The sequence below is a fragment of the Triticum aestivum genome, chromosome 4B (assembly GCF_018294505.1).
Source record: "Triticum aestivum cultivar Chinese Spring chromosome 4B, IWGSC CS RefSeq v2.1, whole genome shotgun sequence".
Lineage (NCBI taxonomy): Eukaryota > Viridiplantae > Streptophyta > Magnoliopsida > Poales > Poaceae > Triticum > Triticum aestivum.
In genome coordinates, this window is record NC_057804.1 from 373,064,362 (window position 1) to 373,083,674 (window position 19,313).

Here is a 19,313-nt window from a genome sequence, read left to right on the forward strand (position 1 = left end):
CGATATAACGCACTTTCACACCCCACTTAGCGCATAGGGCACTAAGATGAGGGTTGAACTCTCCCATATTGTAACCTGCGCCAAAAGATGGAACACCACAGAGGAGTAGACTATTATCTCCCGACAAGGGCCCAATTCTGTATAAATCCTTGAGTGTAGTCCCATCCGTATTGATCGGTAGATACGATTTCCTTTTCATTCACACCCCCCATAGTATTGTCAGGTTTATATCCACGACAAGCACCATCAGCTAGAGCATCACCCCATGTAGAACATAGACTTGCAATCTATCACAACCACTTCATAGGGTTAGACAAACTAGACGATGCAATAGAGCAACGCCGAAGAAGATATCGAAGTTGCGACGATAGTCAGCCAATACCTCTCCTTGGAAGACACACAAACTTCCAAGATCTGAAGGGAACCAACAAATCTGGGGACATGGACTCTCACATGACCTTTGTCGATGCTAGATCAGACATCGTCGGGGTAGGGAGAGACCTTATTCCAACATGCTATCACCGCCACCACCTCATCAATGTCGCTAAGGAAACAAAAAACTAAAAATAAATAAAACAAGACGGACGGGTCCCCACTCCTCTTACCTCCGACGAGGCCACCGGATGGGAAGATGAGGGGACGATGACAACAGCGTGTAGGGAAGCTGTGGTGGCGGGCGACTATGGTTGCAGTCGTGGGAGCTTGGTAAGGAGGAGAAAACGTAAATCACAAAGGTATTGAGGGCATCTCCAACACTGACCCTCAAATCGCACGCATCGATACGGATCACGTGGTGACGTGTTTTGCCATCCAATGCGGTACCCCATCCGTCCGCGGACCGGTCCAAACATCTGTTTCCCGCAAACTGGAAGCAAATCAAGGGCATCCAGATTACCCGTACGCTCCATGTTAGGAGTTAGGCCATCGTCTGTTTCTGCTATACCAAAGTCACTCATGGTGACAAGTTCAAGCAAATAAAAGATCTGATGAGAAACGGCAAACGAAAAAGAGGGCGAATAAAATGGCAAATTTTTGTGATGGGGGAGAGGAAAACGAGAGATAAATGGCAAATAATGTAAATTGCAAGGAGATGAGATTTGTGATTAGGAACTTGGTTGATGTTGAAGATCCTCCCCGTCAACGATGCTAGAAATTGCTTTTGATGTCTGCTAGAACTACGTCGGCATTTCCCCAAAAAGGGATGATTCAGTATAGCAACGGTAGGTATTTTCCTTGGTGATGAGACCAAGGTTATCGAACCAGTAGGAGAACCTCCTCACACCACGTAAACAACACCCGCACACAAATAACAAATACTCGCAACCCGACGTGTTAAAGGGGTTGTCAATCCTTTCCGGGTACGGCGCCTCAAGATAGGCAAATAACGTGAGGTAAAAGTGGTAGATAGGATAAATAGATCGCGGAACAAATAAATTGCAGCAAAGTATTTTTGTATTTTTTGGTTTAATAGATCTGAAAATAAGTGCAAGGGCAAATAGATTGCAAAGGCAAATATGATGAAAAGATACCCGGGGGCCGTAGGTTTCACTAGTGGCTTCTCTCGAGAAAAATAGCAAACGGTGTGAAAACAATTACTGTTGGGCAATTGATAGAACTTCAAATAATTATGACGATATCCAGGAAATGATGATTATATAGGCATCACGTCCAAGATTAGTAGACCGACTCCTGCCTGCATCTACTACTATTACTCCACACATCGACCACTATCCAGCATGCATCTAGTGTATTAAGCTCATCGAAAAACGGGGTAATGCAATAAGAACGATGACATGATGTGGACGAGATCGATTTCTATTGCAGAGATATAGATCTCATCTTGTTATCCTTAGTAGCAACAATACATATGTGTCGGTTCCCCTTCTGTCACTTGGATCAAGCACCATAAGATCGAACCCACTACAAAGCACCTCTTCCCATTGCAAGATAAATAGATCAAGTTGGAAAAACAAAACCCAAATATCGGAGAAGAAATACGAGGCTATAATCAATCATGCATATAAGAGATCAAAGAAGACTCAAATAACTTTCATGGATAAAAACATAGATCTGATCATAAACTCAAAGTTCATCGGATCCCAACAAACACACCGCAAAAAGACTTACATCATATGGATATCCAAGAGACCATTGTATTGATAATCAAGAGAGAGAGAGAAGAAGCCATCTAGCTACTAACTACGGACCCGAAGGTCTACAAAAAACTACTCACGCATCATCAAAGAGGCACCAATGGAAGTGGTGAACCCCTCCATGATGGTGTCTAGATTGGATCTGGTGGTTCTGGACTCTGCGGTGGCTGGAATTGATTTTCGTTGACTCCCCTAGTGTTTCTGGAATATTGGGGTATTTATAGAGCAACGAGGCGGTTCAGGGGGAACCCAAGGTGGGCACAACCCACCAGGGCGCGTCTGGGCCTCCCGGCACGCCCTGGTGGGTGTTGCTCCCCTCGAGCCACCCCCCAAGTGCTTTCTTGGCCCACTGGATGTCTTCTAGCCTAAAAAATCCTCTAGTAGTTTCGCTGCGTTTGGACTCCATTTGATATTGATTTCCTGCAATGTAAAAAACATGCAGAAAACAACAACTGGCACTGGGCACTATGTAAATAGGTTATACCAAAAAATGATATAAAATGACTATAAAATGATTGTAAAATCCAAGAATGATAATATAACAACATGGAACAATAAAAAATTATAGATACATTGGAGACGTATCAGCATCCCCAAGCTTAATTCCTGCTCGTCCTCGAGTAGGTAAATGATGAAAACAGAATTTTTGATGTGGAATGCTGCCTAACATGTTCATCACATTTCTTTTGTTTATAGCATGGACATATGGACTTTTATATGATTCAAAGAAATAGCCTAGTTTTGACATGAAGACTTTAATACTCAAGCATACCAACAAGCAATCATGTCTTTTAAAATATCAACAATAAGTAAGTTATCCCTAGCCCATCATGCTCAATCATTGATCCATTCATGAAACACACCCGAATATTAGCTACACCCAATGCTCAAATACGATCATAGTGCCCCTTAGTTGGTGATTTATAAGAGAAGATGGAGACTCAATTTTAAAATAAAAATTGCATAAGTAAAAGAAAAGCCCTTCACGGTGGGAAGTAGTGAATTGTAGAGGTGCCAGAGCTCAAAGCTTAAATTGAGAGATAAAAATTATTTTTGAGAGGCATACTTTTCCCACCAACGAAAACAACTTGGAGCACCCCAACACTTTCCATTCTATATACTTCCTCCGTTCCTAAATATAAGTCTTTCTAGAGATTTAAATAGATGACTACATACGGAGCAAATGAGAGAATCTATACTTAAAATATGTCTACATGCATCCATATGTTATAGTCCATTTGAAATATCTACAAAGACTTATATTTAGGAACGGAGGGAGTGCATCATAGGCGGTTCCCAAACAGAAAATAAAGTGTATTCCTTTTTCCACCATTACTTTCACTTTCCATGGCTAGCTGTATCCACGGGTGCCCTCCATACCAACACTTTCCAAGGAATTTATTATTTGACAACATAAAGTAAATTCATTATTCATTTCGGGACTGGGCATCCCCAGTACCTTTGTCGTACTCTCATGCAATGACAAGTGAATAAACACTCATCGTGAGGCTAATACATCTAGCATGGAAAATATTGGCTACCCTTTACCGCTTCGCAAGCGGTAGAGCACACAAAAGAGAAAATTATTTTGAATATTAGAGATGGCACATGCAAATTTGCTTAGAACGGCATGGAAATACCTCATATTGGTAGGTAAAGTGGACTCATATGGCAAAACTAGTTTAAAGGGTTTTGGATGCACAAGTAGTGATCATACTTAGTGCAAAATGAAGGCTAGCAAAAAGATAGAGAAGCGAGCAACCAAAAAGCGAAAAATCTCGTACCCAAGCATTAAGCATAAGTAATACCAAATAATGCACCATAAGTAGGATATAAATTTCATTGCATAACTATTGACTTTCGTGCTTGCATAGGGAATCACAAACCTTAACATCAATATTATTACTAAAGCACAATTACTCATCGACATGACTCACATATCATATCGTCATATCGCAAAACCATTACTAAGAATCAAGTTTATTTTGTCCAATGATCTTCATGAAAGTTTTTATTATATCCTCCTTGGATATCTATCACTTTGGGACTATTTTCATATGTTGCTTTTGATAAGTTCAAACAAATATAAGTGAAGAACATGAGCATAATTTTTTTTCTTTCTCTCAAAATAATCTAAGTGAAACAAGAGAGAATTTCTGAAAATTTTACTAACTCCCAAACAAATCTAAGTGAAGCATCAGAGCGTTTCTTCAAAATTAACAAAGCACGCCAATCCCAAAAAGATATAAGTGAAGTACTAGAACAAATCCATGGCTCTAACAATTTAAGTGAAGCATAGGAGCAATCATAGCATAATTTTTGGCTCTCTCAAAAAGGTGTGTCCATCAAGGATTCAACACTTAAAACACAGAGAAAAACAAGCAAAGACTCATATCATACAAGACGCTCCAAGCAAAACTCATATTATGTGACGAATAAAAATACAGTTTCAAGTAAAATACCGACGGTTGTTAGAAGAAAGCGGGGATGCCACTTGGGGGGCATCCCCAAGCTTAGTTGATTGCTACTTCTTTGAATATTATCTTGGTGTGCCTTGGGCATCCCCAAGCTTAGCCTTTTGCTTATCCTTATTCCTTCATCCATCGTAAGATAACCCAAAACTTGAAAACTTCAATCACACAAAACTCAAACAAAACCTTCGTGACATCCGTTAGTATAAGAAAGCAAACCACTACTATAAGTATTGTAGCAAACATATTATTATTTTGTTTTTGCATTATATCTACTGTATTCTAACTTTTCTATGGCAAAAAATCATCAAAACAAGCACACAACGCAAAGAAAACAGAATCCGTCAAAAACAGAACAGTCTGTAGCAATCTGAATATTTCGAATACTTCTGTAACTCCAAAAATTCTGAAATAAATTGGTGGACTTGAGGAATTTGTCTATTAATCTTCGTCAAAAAGAATCAACTCAAAATCACTCTTCTAATAAAACAAATAATCTCGTGAGCGCAAAAGTTTCTGTTTTTTAGCAAGATCAAATAAACTTTCACCCAAATCCTCCCAAAGGCCTTGCTTGGCAAAACAATTATTAAAACACAAAAAACACAATAATAAAAGTATCATAATTGTGCTAACACACAAGAACAGGAAGCAAAAAAACAAAAATAAATTTTGTTCGTTGGTTTGCCTCCCAACAAGCGCTATCGTTTTACGCCCCTAGCTAGGCATAACGCGTACGATCTAATTTTTGTCACCCTTATGCTTGTTTCCCTTGGAGGTATTTGTGTTGGGAGGTTTTGTAAATAAGACATAAAACACATTATCCATGGAAACCTTAGCACTATCAAGTTACTTTTTATCATAACCCCTTTGATTTCCGATAATGATCCAAGAATAGTGTCGATTAACATTGTTAAAAACTTGTTGGATCATATCTAAAATGGGGACTTGATTTTTAAGATTTTCATCAAAGATTTGGTTATCTCCAAGCAAATGTATTAAGGCATCATCAATATTATAAATAATTTCATCAATCACGGGTTTTTCACGATTCATGCCATAAAAATCAAAGATTTCTCTAGCTTCCCGTATTATATAGTCAAATTCATTCATCAAAACAAGAGTGGCTAACTTTTTAGCTTTAGGATCCTTTATAACGGGCAACTCATAGAACAATCTTTTCAAGGTAGGATGAGTACGAATAAATCTAGTTTCAAGCTTCAAAACAAGTGCCGAAATAGCTTCTGCATAAGATTTAGTTCTTTTAAGTATAGGGATATCATCAAGACTTAATTTTCTGACACAATTGAAAAATTCTTGGATATGTTCTTTTCTCATAAAATTCCCTTGCCCCAAAACAGAAGTTTTGGCATCCAGATTACCCGTACGCTCCATGTTAGGAGTTAGGCCATCATCTGTTTCTGCTATACCAAAGTCACTCCTGGTGAGAAGCTCAAGCAAATAAAAGATCTGACGAGAAAACGGTGAACGAAAAAGAGGGCGATTAAAATGGCAAATTTTTGTGAAGTGGGGGAGAGGAAAACGAGAGGAAAATGGCAAATAATGTAAATTGCAAGGAGATGAGATTTTTTATTAGGAACCTGGTTGATGTTGAAGATCCTCGCCGGCAATGACTCCAGAAATTCCTTTTGATGTCTGCTAGAACTACGTCGCTATTTTCCCAAAGAGGAAGGGATGATGCAGTATAGCGAGGGTAGGTATTTTCCTCGGTGATGAGACCAAGGTTATCAAACCAGTAGGAGAACCTCCTCACACCACGTAAACAGCACCCGCACACAAATAACAAATACTCGCAATCCGACGTGTTAAAGGAGTTGTCAATCCTTTCTGGGTACGGCGCCTCAAGATAGGCAAATAACGTGAGGTAAAAGTGGTAGATAGGATAAATATATCGCGGAACAAATAAATTGCAGCAAAGTATTTTTGTATTTTTTGGTTTAATAGATCTAAAAATAAGTGCAAGGGCAAATAGATCGCAAAGGCAAATATGATCAAAAGAGACTCGGGGGCAGTAGGTTTCACTAGTGGCTTCTCTCGAGAAAAATAGCAAACGATGGGAAAACAATTACTATTGGGCAATTGATAGAACTTCAAATAATCATGATGATATCCAAGCAATGATCATTATATATGCATCACGTCTAAGATTAGTAGACCGACTCCTGCCTGCATCTACTACTATTACTCCACACATCGACCACTATCCAGCATGCATCTAGTGTATTAAGTTCATGGGAAAATGGAGTAATGCAATAAGAACGATGACATGATGTAGACGAGTTACATTTCTATTGCGGAGATATAGATCTCATCTTGTTATCCTTAGTAGCAACGATACATATGTGTTGGTTCCCCTTCTGTCACTTGGATCAAGCACCGTAAGATTGAACCAACTACAAAGCACCTCTTCCCATTGCAAGATAAATAGATCAAGTTGGAAAAACAAAACCCAAATATCGAAGAAGAAATACGAGGCTATAAGCAATCATGCATATAAGAGATCAAAGAAGACTCAAATAACTTTCATGGATAAAAACATAGATCTGATCATAACCTAAAAGTTCATCGGATCCCAACAAACACACCGCAAAAAGACTTACATCATATGGATCTCCAAGAGACCATTGTATTGATAATCAAGAGACAGAGAGGAAGCCATCTAGCTACTAACTACGGACCCGAAGGTCTACAAAGAACTACTCACGCATCATCGGAGAGGCACCAATGGAAGTGGTGAACCCCTCCATGATGGTGTCTAGATTGGGTCTAGTGGTTTTGGACTCTGCGGCGGCTGGAATTAATTTTCGTCGAATCCCCTAGGTTTCTGGAAGATTGGGGTATTTACAGAGCAAAGAGGCGGTTCAGGGGGCACCCAAGGTGGGCACAACTCACCAGGGCGCGCCTAGGCCCCTAGTGTGCCCTAGTCGGTGATGCTCCCCTCGAGCCATCCCCAGGTGCTTTCTTGGCCCACTGGATGTCTTCTGGCCCAAAAAATCCTCCAGGAGTTTTGCTGCGTTTGGACTCGGTTTGATATTGATTTCTTGCGATGTATAAAACATGCAGAAAACATCAACTGGCACTGGGTACTATGTCAATAGGTTAGTATCAAAAACTGATATAAAATGACTATAAAATGATTGTAAAACATCCAAGAATGATAATATAACACCATGAAACAATCAAAAATTATAGATACGTTGGAGATGTGTCAGTCTTCTCTCCGCCATCAAACATCTCCTATTTTTTCGCCTTCCTCCATGAAACACAATTGCCAATGAACCTACTCCGGTGCCTTCATGTGAACATCGCCTGTCCATCCGTCTGTCGGCCGGCATTAAACACCCCGCCACTTGGCCTGGCATCCGACGCCATTTAAATGTGGCCAGACCCGACAACAGTCACATCCCACCTCCGCTCTCGATATCCTCTCTACACCACACCCATCATAGTCTCGAGCTCCAAAGCCCTATGGGAGAGGCTCTCGGGCGAACAGAAGCAGGAGCTCTTCGGCATTGTGGCTGGCTGGCAGGCCCACCAAGCCGGCCAGATATAGGTTGTCTTGCCGGCGAACTCTCTCGAGGGCAGCAACGCTGACGAGCCAATGCAAGATGTGACTGATGCGAGTCAGCGCCATCGCCCCCGCCGGTCCATACTAAAGGAAATATGCCCTAGAGGCAATAATAAAGTTGTTATTTTATATTTCCTTATATCATGATAAATGATTATTATTCATGCTAGAATTGTATTAACCAGAAACTTGATACATGTGTCTATACATAGACAAAACACCGTGTCCCTAGTAAGCCTCTACTAGACTAGCTCGTTAATCAAAGATGGTTAAGTTTCCTAGCCATAGACATTTGTTGTCATTTGATGAACGGGATCACATCATTAGGAGAATTATGTGATGGACAAGACCCATCCGTTAGCTTAGCATAATGATCTTTTAAGTTTTTTTTGCTATTGTTTTCTTCATGTCAAATACATATTCCTTCGACTATGAGATTATGCAACTCCCGGATACCGGAGGAATACCTTGTGTGCTATCAAACATCACAATGTAACTGGGTGATTATAAAGATGCTCTACAGGTGTCTCTGAAGGTGTTTTGTTGGGTTGGCATAGATCGAGATTAGGATTTGTCACTCCGAGTATCGAAGAGGTATCTCTGGGCCCTCTCGGTAATGCACATCATAATAAGCCTTGCAAGCAATGTGACAGGATGATGCATTACGGAACGAGTAAAGAGACTTGCCGGTAACGAGATTGTACTAGGTATGAAGATACCAATGATCGAATCTCGGGCAAGTAACATACCGATGACAAAGGGAATAACGTATGTTGTCATAACGGTTCGATCGATAAAGATCTTCCTAGAATATGTAGGAGCCAATATGAGCATCCAGGTTCCGCTATTGGTTATTGACCGGGGAAGTGTCTCGGTCATGTCGACATAGTTTTCGAACCCGTAGGGTCTGCACGCTTAACGTTCAATGATTATTTGTATTATATGAGTTATGTGATTTGGTGACCGAATGTTGTTCAGAGTCCTGGATGAGATCACGGACATGATGAGGAGTCTCAAAATAGTCGAGCGGTAAAGATTGATATATTGGATGATAGTATTCGGATACTGAAAGTGTTCCGGAATGTATCGGGTACATATCGGAGTACCGGGAGGGTTACCGGAACCCCCGGGGGAGATATGGGCCATATGGGCTTAGGAGGGAGCAGACCAGCCCACATAGGGGTGCCCCCCCCCCCCCAAGGAAGGAGGCCGAATTGGATTAGGAGGAGGGGGCGGCGCCCCCTCTTTCCTCCCCCCCCCCCCTCTCTTCCCTTCTCCCCCTTCCGGTAAAAGGAAAGGGGGAGGCCGAATTGGACTAGGAGCCCAAGTAGGATTCCTCCTACTTGGGCGCGCCTACGGCTGCCTCTCTCCCCCTCCCTCCTTTATATACGTGGGGAGGGGGCGCCTAGAACACACACCAACAATTGTTAGCCGTGTGCGGCACCCTCCCCCCCCCCCTCCACAGTTTACGCCTCCGGTCATATTCACGTAGTGCTTAGGCGAACCTTGCGCGGATTACTTCACCATCACCGTCACCACGCCGTCGTGCTGACGGAACTCTCCCTCCACGCCTTGCTGGATCAAGAGTTCGAGGGACATCATCGAGCTGAACGTGTGCAGAACTCGGAGGTGTCGTACGATCGGTGCTTGATCGGTCGGAACGAGAAGAAGTTCGACTACATCAACCACGTTGTCAAAAGCTTCCGCTTTCGGTCTACAAGGGTACGTGGACATACTCCCCCCTTCTCGTTGCTATGCATCTCCTAGATAGATCTTGCGTGAGCGTAGGAAATTTTTGAAATTGCATGCTACGTTTCCCAACACATACCAGCATCCCCATGCGTGGGGCGCGGGAACACTACACTGACATTCTGATGGAAGAGTTGGAGGCGGCACTCCCAGTAGGCGTAGGCCGACCACAGGTGCAACCTCTAGCTCCTCAACGAGCACTGGCTCGCGGAGGAGCAAATCGCCCACGACCAGGTGACCGACAATGCCATCACGATCATGGTGGCGGACGTGAATGAGAAGAAGGCGTTGCTCATGTCCTACCGCATCACCCGCGACATCACCCCCCCCCCCCTCGAGCGATGGCGACTGTGCATCCTACAGGCCGTGAAAGATGCTATGTTCGCGGAGATCAACGTGCTGGTGGAGGAATTTGATGATGGCACCGGGGACAGTACCAGCTCCGCGTAGGCCACGCCTCGTCGCCAGGACGACGAGGCCGACACGTCCACGGCCGCCTCCGATAGCGAGGAAGAGTATAACATGAGAAGCCACCGCCGCTTGGGTCCCAGGAAGGCCAGCGTCACCATCTGTCTTGGCTTCACAACCGGTGAGCTTGCCTGCTTCACGGAGGCGGAAGCCACTATTCTTCTCCTACCGCTGAAGCTTCAGTTCCCGGGGCTCATCGCCCGTTGGCAAGTTTGTTGTCGGACATGGAGAAGACATGTCGTGAAAAACGGACGCCAACGAGCATTTAGACTAGGTTAAAATAGCCTGGTTTGCTATAGTTTAGTTGAAATATGTCAAAAATGTAATGAATGTACTCCGGTTTAAATGAAAATCATCCGTTTTTATGTAAAAATTACTTAAACTTGAATGAAAGTTGTCCAGTTTCTTTAAATTTGCATCAAATGTGGTCGGACGTTTGTGGCTAGCTTTGAATGGCCGGCTCCTGTATTAGTGTCCGGACTCTTGTCTAAACCGTTCCCCGAATAGATGGATGTGGTGTTCATTTTAGAGGTCGGCGTTGGAGATGCCGTGATGTAATCTTTGCGAACTTGGTTGTCCTTGCATGCAGCGACTGAAGTTTTGTCTGCTTTAGTTTTACGCTTCCATCTTTAACTCTGGTTTGGCTTTTAAAATGTGTGTCAACCACGATTACGTGATGAGCAGGTTCATCCTTCTTGCTAAAAAACCTTCCTGCGTAAGGATTACAAAGAATAAAGCCATGACAAAGGCGATAATAAAGCCAACAAATTCAAGGACTCAGTTGTCTTATCGGTGAAAAAAAGGCACAACATCTCCTCATCAAGATGAAACCCAACAAAATGGAGAACTAATAATGCACAAATTCCTTCGTGTATACATACAATCACAAACGTCGAGAATTTGATCTCTAGAAACTATACACACATCAAAGAGCACACATAATCGCCAAACAAGTAGCCTTGTAGACAGATGAATGGCAGACAACTAAGTGTGCCCACACATTCATTAGAATGCTTACCACTAGAGTCTACAGCAATACCTATCACTCTTTATCATCATTCCAAAAACTCACCCTGCACGTATACTTTCTCCTAAACTCGCCAATCCTGAGAAACGAAGTTAAATTACCTATGGCCCGAGCTTGAGAGCTTCCAGTCCATGAATCCCTTTCTTGAACATCCCTTGGAATGGCAAGCCCATTCTTCTCTCTTTTGCTTTTGATCCCTTCACTGCACCATGTTTAGCATCTGAACCGTCAGTCATGCAAGCGCCTTTCCCCTTCACGTCATGTGTTCTTGAATTAGGCGTTCGTCTGCTGAAACTCTCATAGAGATCAGGAGAATGCCGCATCAGTTCACTCGCTGAAGAGTAACCCATCAACCGATGAAGCTTAGACTCCTTGCCACTTCTTTCATCAATGGTGTTAAAAGACAAGTTCCTTGACACATGCAGGGGCCTTTCGTCCTCGGTAGAATAGCTCACACCAGCCGAGATACCGTATTCTTCCGAGTACGAGTAGGAGTATGGTTCAGCTTGGTGGGTACCAGTGTTATGGTCGTCACCTACCTGGTGAATTTCCGAGTCATCTGTGCTGCACTCATCACCCTCAAATGGTGACTCAAGTTTCTTTCTGTTGGGGTCTCTGTAAGAGTAGGAGAGAACCTGCGCACAGGAGCCACACTGCAGCCTGCGTGTTCCTCTGCTCGGAATGGCAAAATCGGTGGGCAGCTGGAGGAGCCTCAGACAGTTGGAGCAAAGGACGAACGGCGCGCCCCGTAAGACTGGCCGGCAGAGATTTCTCGAGGCAGGCCACCGCTTTGGTGGCTTCTGCGGTGCAGGTTCTTGTTTCCAGGAGCTGCAACAAGGTGGGCGGCAGCTGTGGTAGCATTGGTGAGGGCAAGGTCTCATTTCCAGTTGCCCACTGCGAATATATGAATAGGCGCCGCGCCGACCATACCGCGGTAAGGGCAGTCCATGGCCATGGGGAGCAACTTGGCCAGACCTACTCAGGCGAGATGCATAGCCAGAATGCTTGACAGCAGGATGATAAGCTGTAAGAGGTTGGCTGTAACCATCTTGTTTCAGCGGATGTGGACGGTGTGCCCTTGGCTTGTAATCTGAAGGTTCATTGAAGATTTCAGAAAGGTCACCTTTCAATTCATCCACCGTCTTCATAATCTTCGATTGAAGGGGTTCGCTTGCCCTGAAGCTTTTTGACTGGAATGAAGTCCGGGAAGAGTGGAAAGCAAGGGCGTCAGCTGATACTCCAGGCACTTCTCGGAGATCACAAGACCGAGAATGCACCCTTACGAGCTTGCTTCTCCTGCTTGCCACAGGTTCGGGTTCAGTTTGGCGTGCTCCACTCTCAGATTCTGGCAAATTGCTAGCTAATTCTCTATCCTCAGATAACGGCATGTTCTGCTCTGAGGTACTCAGGCTGCTTTCCATATCACCATCTTCGTTTATTTTGCAAGCCTCTGAATTCTCTGCACTTTGCTCCACCGTGCCGTTCTCTTCTTTGTCAGAATCTACTATCTGTGTGCCATTCCCACTGCGACTGGGTTGTATAAGGGCAGCAAGATCTTCCATTTCTCCATTGGTGTCCTGCCCATCAGAACTGCCGTCTTCGCCGGTATTTGCAACCTCCATAACATTCTCCTCATCTGACATAATATCACCCTTGTCGCTGCTTCCGGTGCCATTGCACTCTTGCTCGATCTCGGTGCTTGGAGCACCAAGCGTGATGGAGTCATCCGCAGCAGCATCAATAGAACCCAGTTTGTTGCTTTGGGGAGACACCCCATTGCTCACAGAGGTAACAACAGAGTAATTACCAGAGTCTTGCCGAACTTGTTTTGTCGACACCCCATTGCTCACAGAGGGAACAAGAGAGTAATCCCCAGAGTCTTGCCGAACTTGTTTGGTGGCATCGCTGACACGGATTTTAGCTGCATAAATGTAAACACATGCCAAAAAGAACAATCAATTCCTCAGAAACTAATGAGCAGCCGATTGGTGTATGCCAGTTCATAAGGAGAAAACCTCGCTAGTTGAGTGTGGCAAGGCATTCGTACCTCTAAGAGTGGTGTTACATCCACCGCACTGGTAGACTGAAACATTTGCAGGTTCTGGTAGAATGTTAAGACACTTTGGGCACCTCACAAGGCGAAACCCGCTTGTGTTAGCACTTGCCATCAAACAAGAAAGACCAAGGGCATCACCCAGACCACAATATTTCCAGGCGGTAGCTATCTACCAGCTACCACCAAAATGATATGCCTGCTAAAGATGTCTTTTTATGCTGTAATACGAGGTCCAGAATCTGCAAACATTCAAGAGCAAAATGATGAGATTCCACTAGCACCTGGTTGGAGTAATAGCATGAAAACCTAACCTGGCTAAAAAAATTCAAAGTCCATTGAACGTGAATGACATGTATCCGTGGTGTGAAACAAATCTGAAGAAACGTAAAGGACAAGGTACTGCAAGAAATACAGTTGCAGCACCACATACAAATAAGATTAGCTGTTGTTTGTGTGAAAAATAAGATTGGCTGGTGAACAAGAGCAAGAAATGCAGGGGCAAGATTGCACCACGTACTACTGCCTTCGCGGTTGAAACATTGAAATCATCAGTAGGCAAATAGGCGTTTTGGCCTATTGGCTAAATAGGGAGGAATTTATTTGGGGAGTTGGGCGATTAGAGAAACAAACAAATCGGAAGGCAGTGATTGTTGGGATCCCTTTGTCTTGCTCATCCAGAATTAATCTACTGGGACAAAGACGTAGAGTAGTAGTACTAATAAGGTACTGATTGTTGGTACCTTATTGTGGCATGTTGGTTGGTTGGTAGTAGCACGTACACCTGCCGAAATCCAAAGTAGGATCTCCATAAGGAACGGACGGAGAATCTTACATGTTCGTACGTATCTCGGAAACAAAATCTTATGTGCTATGGAGTCGCAACCTAGTCCTAGTACAGAGAAAAAATAAAATAGAAAAGACAGAGCAATCGATGCTGACTTACTGATGTCTAGGAACAAGCACATGAAGAGAGCAATCTGGAAGCCAGCTCGAGACAGAGAGAAAAGATGAAATGGAGGAGATGAGGGAAGGGGAAAAAAAACTAGGCTCTGGAAAGGCACCGAATGCGGAAGGAAGAAGAGGAAGAGGAAGAGGGGAAGAAGCCAAGAAGTCACCTTTCCCGTTGTTCCCTGGCCGCTTCCACCTCGTTGTTTCCACCACTCTTCCCCGGGAGGCGCAACAATCACCACAAGCTCGGGAGCTTGTGCAACCAGCCCTGCCCGTGGTCGCCGTCTCTCGCAATTCGGACTCGAGTTCTCGGAAGTTCCACGCTCGCCCCCGGGCTCACCACTAGTCAGGTCAGGTCAAGCGGAGTAGGAGTAGTATATACACAACACAGTGGAGGACTGGAGGAGGAGGGGGAGGAGGAGAGTTGACTGATGGTAGGAAGGAAGTTTTAATGCCCCGATCCCCGGTCTGAACGGGGTTGCGCGCAGCGGGGAAGACTTTCGCCGCGCGCTGCCAGCGGAGAGCGATAGCGAGAGAGAGAGGTGGGGAAGGAAGGAGGGAGAGTCCACGGTCAAACGCGCGCGCGGTGTAAAATACTCACTCCGGTCCTTTTTACTCTGCACATTGGATTTGCCAAAAGTCAAACTTAACTAAGTTTGACCAAATTTATATTAAAAATTATTAGCATCTATGATATCTAATAAATATAATATGAAAATATATTCCGAAATGAATCTAATGATGTTGGTGTTGTTATGTAAATGTCAATAATTTTTTATATAAACTTGGTCAAAATTGGATGAGTTTGACTTCAGACAAACCTAATATGCAGAGTAAAAAGGACCGGAGGGAGTAACAGCGCAAGGGAATGACTCGGGATAGGGAGAGGGAGAGGTTGATCGGCCGGCTGTGGATCTCTTAGGCCTTCCACTATGTAGTCGATGCCCCGTTTATTAAAATATAGCTGGCTGGGCAGCGATGCCCTGGAGACATTATTTGGCACCCGTCTCACAATGTGGTGTTCGTAGCCTTGAAAAAAGCTGGACCCAAGAGGCCAATAAAATACTCAACCAGCCATCAACTACTTGCTTTACGTGAGTGTCTTCAGTCTGCTTCACTTTCTTCTGTGGGCCAGGGAGCTAATTGTTTGCTGCTTGTGGATTTGGCACCGGAGCAGCTACTTGCTCCGGTTCCCAGAATCTTTTTTATGGCACCGGCTGGGCAATGAAGAGCACCGGTGCCAAATAAAGCAAAAGTGTATTTAGCATCACTTTTGGCCTACATAGTGGAGGGCCTTAGACTCCTTCCGCGGCTGTGCTCGCTAGTGCTCGTGGTGGGTGGGTCGGGGGGCTCCGGTGCACCTCGCCGCCACGTCCAACCCTCAGCTCGTGGTTCTGGATGCTGCAGTGCCAGGACGCTGGGACCGTGTGGGGCCGAGTCGCCCGCTTTATCCACGCGTGCTTTGCCTCCGCGACCGCGAGACTCTTTGCTGCCTTCCCAGTTTCATCCTTTTAGACCAACTCTAGGGCACGACCCCAGACGGACGTCTGTTTGGGGCGGGCCATAGGGACGTGTCCGGGCCATTTCTGAGATGCGGTGACCGTGCGCCCAACGTGTGGACCCATCCTTCGGCCGCATTCGGTCTGTCTCATTTTTCAAACGTAAATTTTCGAATAAACCACGCCCTAGTTCATGCGAGCAGCCCTAGTTCATGTCGGCAACACAACCCGCCTACACGTCCTCACCGGTGACTCAACCAGCGACCGGCAACAGAGCCAACCTACAAAATGAATAGTTTTGTCGCCGGCAACACAACCAGCCTTCAAAATGAATAGGTTTCTCGCCGGCACCCATGCCAGCCTCCAAAAAGAACGGCCACGGCCGAACAGACCACCTAATTCAGGCTGTCGGCGTCGAGCATCTCCTTCTGCCTGGCCTCGAACTAGCTCCTCGTCTTCTCGCTCATCTTGGTCAAGTCCACGCTCATGATCGCTAGGGCCACCTCCTTTGCTTTGGTTGCGGCATTGGTGGCCTCGATGTCGAGCTGCCTCTTCCTGGCCGTGACATTGGCGGCCTCGATGTCGAGTTGCCTTTGCCGGGACGCCTCCTCCATGTCGATCTTCCTCTTCTTGGCCGTCTCCTCCATCTTAAGCTTCTTCCTTTGAAACTCTAGGTAATGCTTCATTTGCTCGTCCTTGCTTTGTCACTTCTTCTTGTCCGTCACATCCTTTTGAGACATCATGTCGTGCAAAGTCTCATGTAAGGTCATGGATGACGCATCACGTATGCCGTCAATCTTGGAGTTGGTCTTGCCCCTCGGCCTCTTCAACGCCTCACCATCTCCACCTCCGGCCAACGCGGCCGTCTTCTTGCCTCTCTTCCTTTGAAATTCACGATAATGATCTTTGAACTTAGGGCAATTGTTGATGAGCGTCCAACAATGCGTAAGAATGAATGGCTTGTCATTATGTCGGGCCTTGAATGCTTCCAAAGATTTAAATGCCTACACAATCAACAACAATTGAACATGCAAACATATAGAAGGCCGAAGTCTCATGGCTGTAGCAACGAAAGATAAGAGAGCATACCATGTCCCCAATGCCGAGACCACTCATGGGCCGTGCTTCAACGCTCTCAAGTGCGGCACAATACTTGTTGCATTCTTGTTGGATGAACAACCACCTCTTTTGAATCGAGGTGATGCCACGGTCGCTTGCAAATTGGTAGGGCGCAAACAAATTTGGGTGAACCACCTCTTTTGCGCTTCCGCTCTTTGTGTTAGCTCGTCGATGAATGATGGCTCGCCCCCAACATCAATGCCTTCCTCTTCTTCATCACCATCACCTTCGCAATAGATGCCATCATCTTCATGCCACGAGTCACCATGGTCGTAGTCAGCATGGTCGTGGGCCTCAATGTCTTCATCGGCAACGTACTGGCCGCGACTATCCTGACTTTGGGTCTCGTCGGGATAGTAGGCACTGCCATGCCCATCCTCGTAGATGACATTCTTCATGAACTGGTTTTAGAAGGGGTCGTCGACCGTTGGCGTTGGTGTTGGCATTTCGTCGAACAGGACGCGGGGCGACGGCATGGTGCCCGTAGACGGCGACCGTGCTTGCTTTCCTTGCATCTCCACGGATGGTCAGCCGCCGCCGCTGTAACACCCCGGTAGTTAAGCTACAGTAATCACACACTAATGATGCCATGTCATCATAATTAATTTACTAAACCGTGCTTTGGTCCACCGAGTTCTAATTCAAAATTAAAAATAAAGACAAAAATAATATTTCTTCAAACGACAAAGCTGAAATGTTCATAATGTTGCAAATAATCACCGAGTGATTGTCAGGAGAAACCATCATTTTATAGAGTGGTTAAATGCCATAAAATAATTAAAACAAGGGCCAAAACTATATTTCAAATGCTTTTTTCTAAGAAATGAAAATACAAATTGCTTTAAATAAGTCATTGGACTATTGTGGGAGTGCCAGAGTTTACTATACTAATAATGTTACAAGTTGCATATTTTATAACACTATTTTGCTTTTTAGAATAATTACAAAACATAAACTAAATAAATGAAAAAGGAAAGAAAAATAAAAAGAAAGAAAAGGCAAAACCTAGCACTGTGCACTTGAGGCCCAAGTGCACAGCACTAAACCCAGCCCACCTCCACCTTTCCTTCCTCCTATAGGAGACATGGGGTCGTGGAGGACATACAACCGACCATGGTGTGTGCCAGCCATCCACCGGTCCCCTTGGAGCACTAAGACGACGCCCGTGCCCCCTCCTCGAACCCTAGCTACTCTTTCCCCCTCCTCCCCACACCGCTCTCTTCTCCCCATATGTGACCGAAGCCCCGTCGCCATGGCCCTTGTTGCCGCCGCGGCCAATGTCGTTCCCGTCGACTAGCTCCATGCCTGGGAGAACCCCGTGCTCGTCTGCTTCGTCTACCCCACCAAACCGAAGCCGGGAGCCCCTGCATCGCCGGATCTGTCACCTTCTTCAACCTTCGGCCGCCGGAAAACTTCGTCGATTCCTTCATCGTCACTGCACCTCGCGCCTCCTCGAGCGGCTCCTCGCCAACAATGTGAGCAGGCGCCCGGAACCCCTCCGTTTCCATATTTAATCTCTGCCCGTAGCCTAGCTTGCCGTCGCGCCCGAAGCTCATCGTTACCATTGCCATAGCTATCATTGCTGCTACTACTCGGTTGCTCCAGGTAGTTGCCACTGTGTGCTGCCATTGCTTGTTGTTGCTGCTGCTTGCCCGCACTACTCGCCTCCCACTACTGCTAGCCATTGTTGCTTGCTGCTTCTGTCGTCGCTCGCCTCCTACTGCACTATTACGCTGCCGCGCTCCATGCGCTCAGCCGTCCTGCCCTGCCAGCCCGCCCCGTCCACAGCTCGCCTGGTCGGCGCGCGCGCCGCCGCTGCTGTGGGAGTCCTGGACTAGGGGGTCCTCGGGCGTCCGGTCTATTGGATATGGGACGAACTGATGGGCCGTCAAGATACAAGATAGAAAATCACCTCTCGTGTCCGGAAGGGACTCCCATATGCGTGGATGGCAAGTATAGGTGTCCGGATATGTTATTTCTTTCTGTAAAACCAACTTTGTACAACCCTAAGCCCCTCAGGTGTCTATATAAACCAGAGGGTAGATCAGAGGCAGGATCACAACATTGCTAGGCTAGCTAATCTAGGGTTAGCCAACTCGATCTCGTGGTAGATTAACTCTTGTAACCTCTATACCCGTCGAATTTAATCAAGCAGGAGTAGGGTTTTACCTCCATTAAGAGGGCCCGGACCTGGGTAAACATTGTGACCTTTGTCCATAGATACCATCGGTCTCCAG

At 45.4% G+C, this 19,313-nt stretch overlaps 1 protein-coding gene across 3 annotated transcripts; it reads right to left on the bottom strand.

The window, feature by feature from the left end:
• Positions 1-11,182: 11,182 nt before the first annotated feature.
• LOC123092216 (protein ENHANCED DISEASE RESISTANCE 4) lies at positions 11,183-14,941 on the bottom strand. Of its 3 annotated transcripts, XM_044513918.1 has the most exons (4): positions 14,626-14,941; positions 14,251-14,291; positions 13,502-13,749; positions 11,183-13,375 (listed from the first exon to the last, which is right to left on the bottom strand). In XM_044513918.1, the coding sequence occupies exons 3-4, from the start codon at positions 13,620-13,622 to the stop codon at positions 11,556-11,558; spliced, it is 1,941 nt and encodes a 646-aa protein (XP_044369853.1). In that variant the 5' UTR covers positions 13,623-13,749; positions 14,251-14,291; positions 14,626-14,941; the 3' UTR covers positions 11,183-11,555. The 3 variants fall into 3 exon arrangements, with proteins under 3 accessions (XP_044369853.1, XP_044369852.1, XP_044369854.1); XM_044513917.1 differs by lacking the exon at positions 14,251-14,291 and having other exon boundaries at positions 14,626-14,940; XM_044513919.1 differs by lacking the exon at positions 14,251-14,291 and having other exon boundaries at positions 14,454-14,645.
• Positions 14,942-19,313: the final 4,372 nt, after the last annotated feature.

Coding starts and splice junctions, on each gene's coding strand:
- LOC123092216 (XM_044513918.1), bottom strand. CDS start 13,622: ATGGCAAGTGCTAACACAAGCGGGTTTCGCCTTGTGAGGTGCCCAAAG. Junction 13,376..13,501: donor ATGTAACACCACTCTTAGAG/GTACGAATGCCT, acceptor ACATTTATGCAG/CTAAAATCCGTGTCAGCGAT.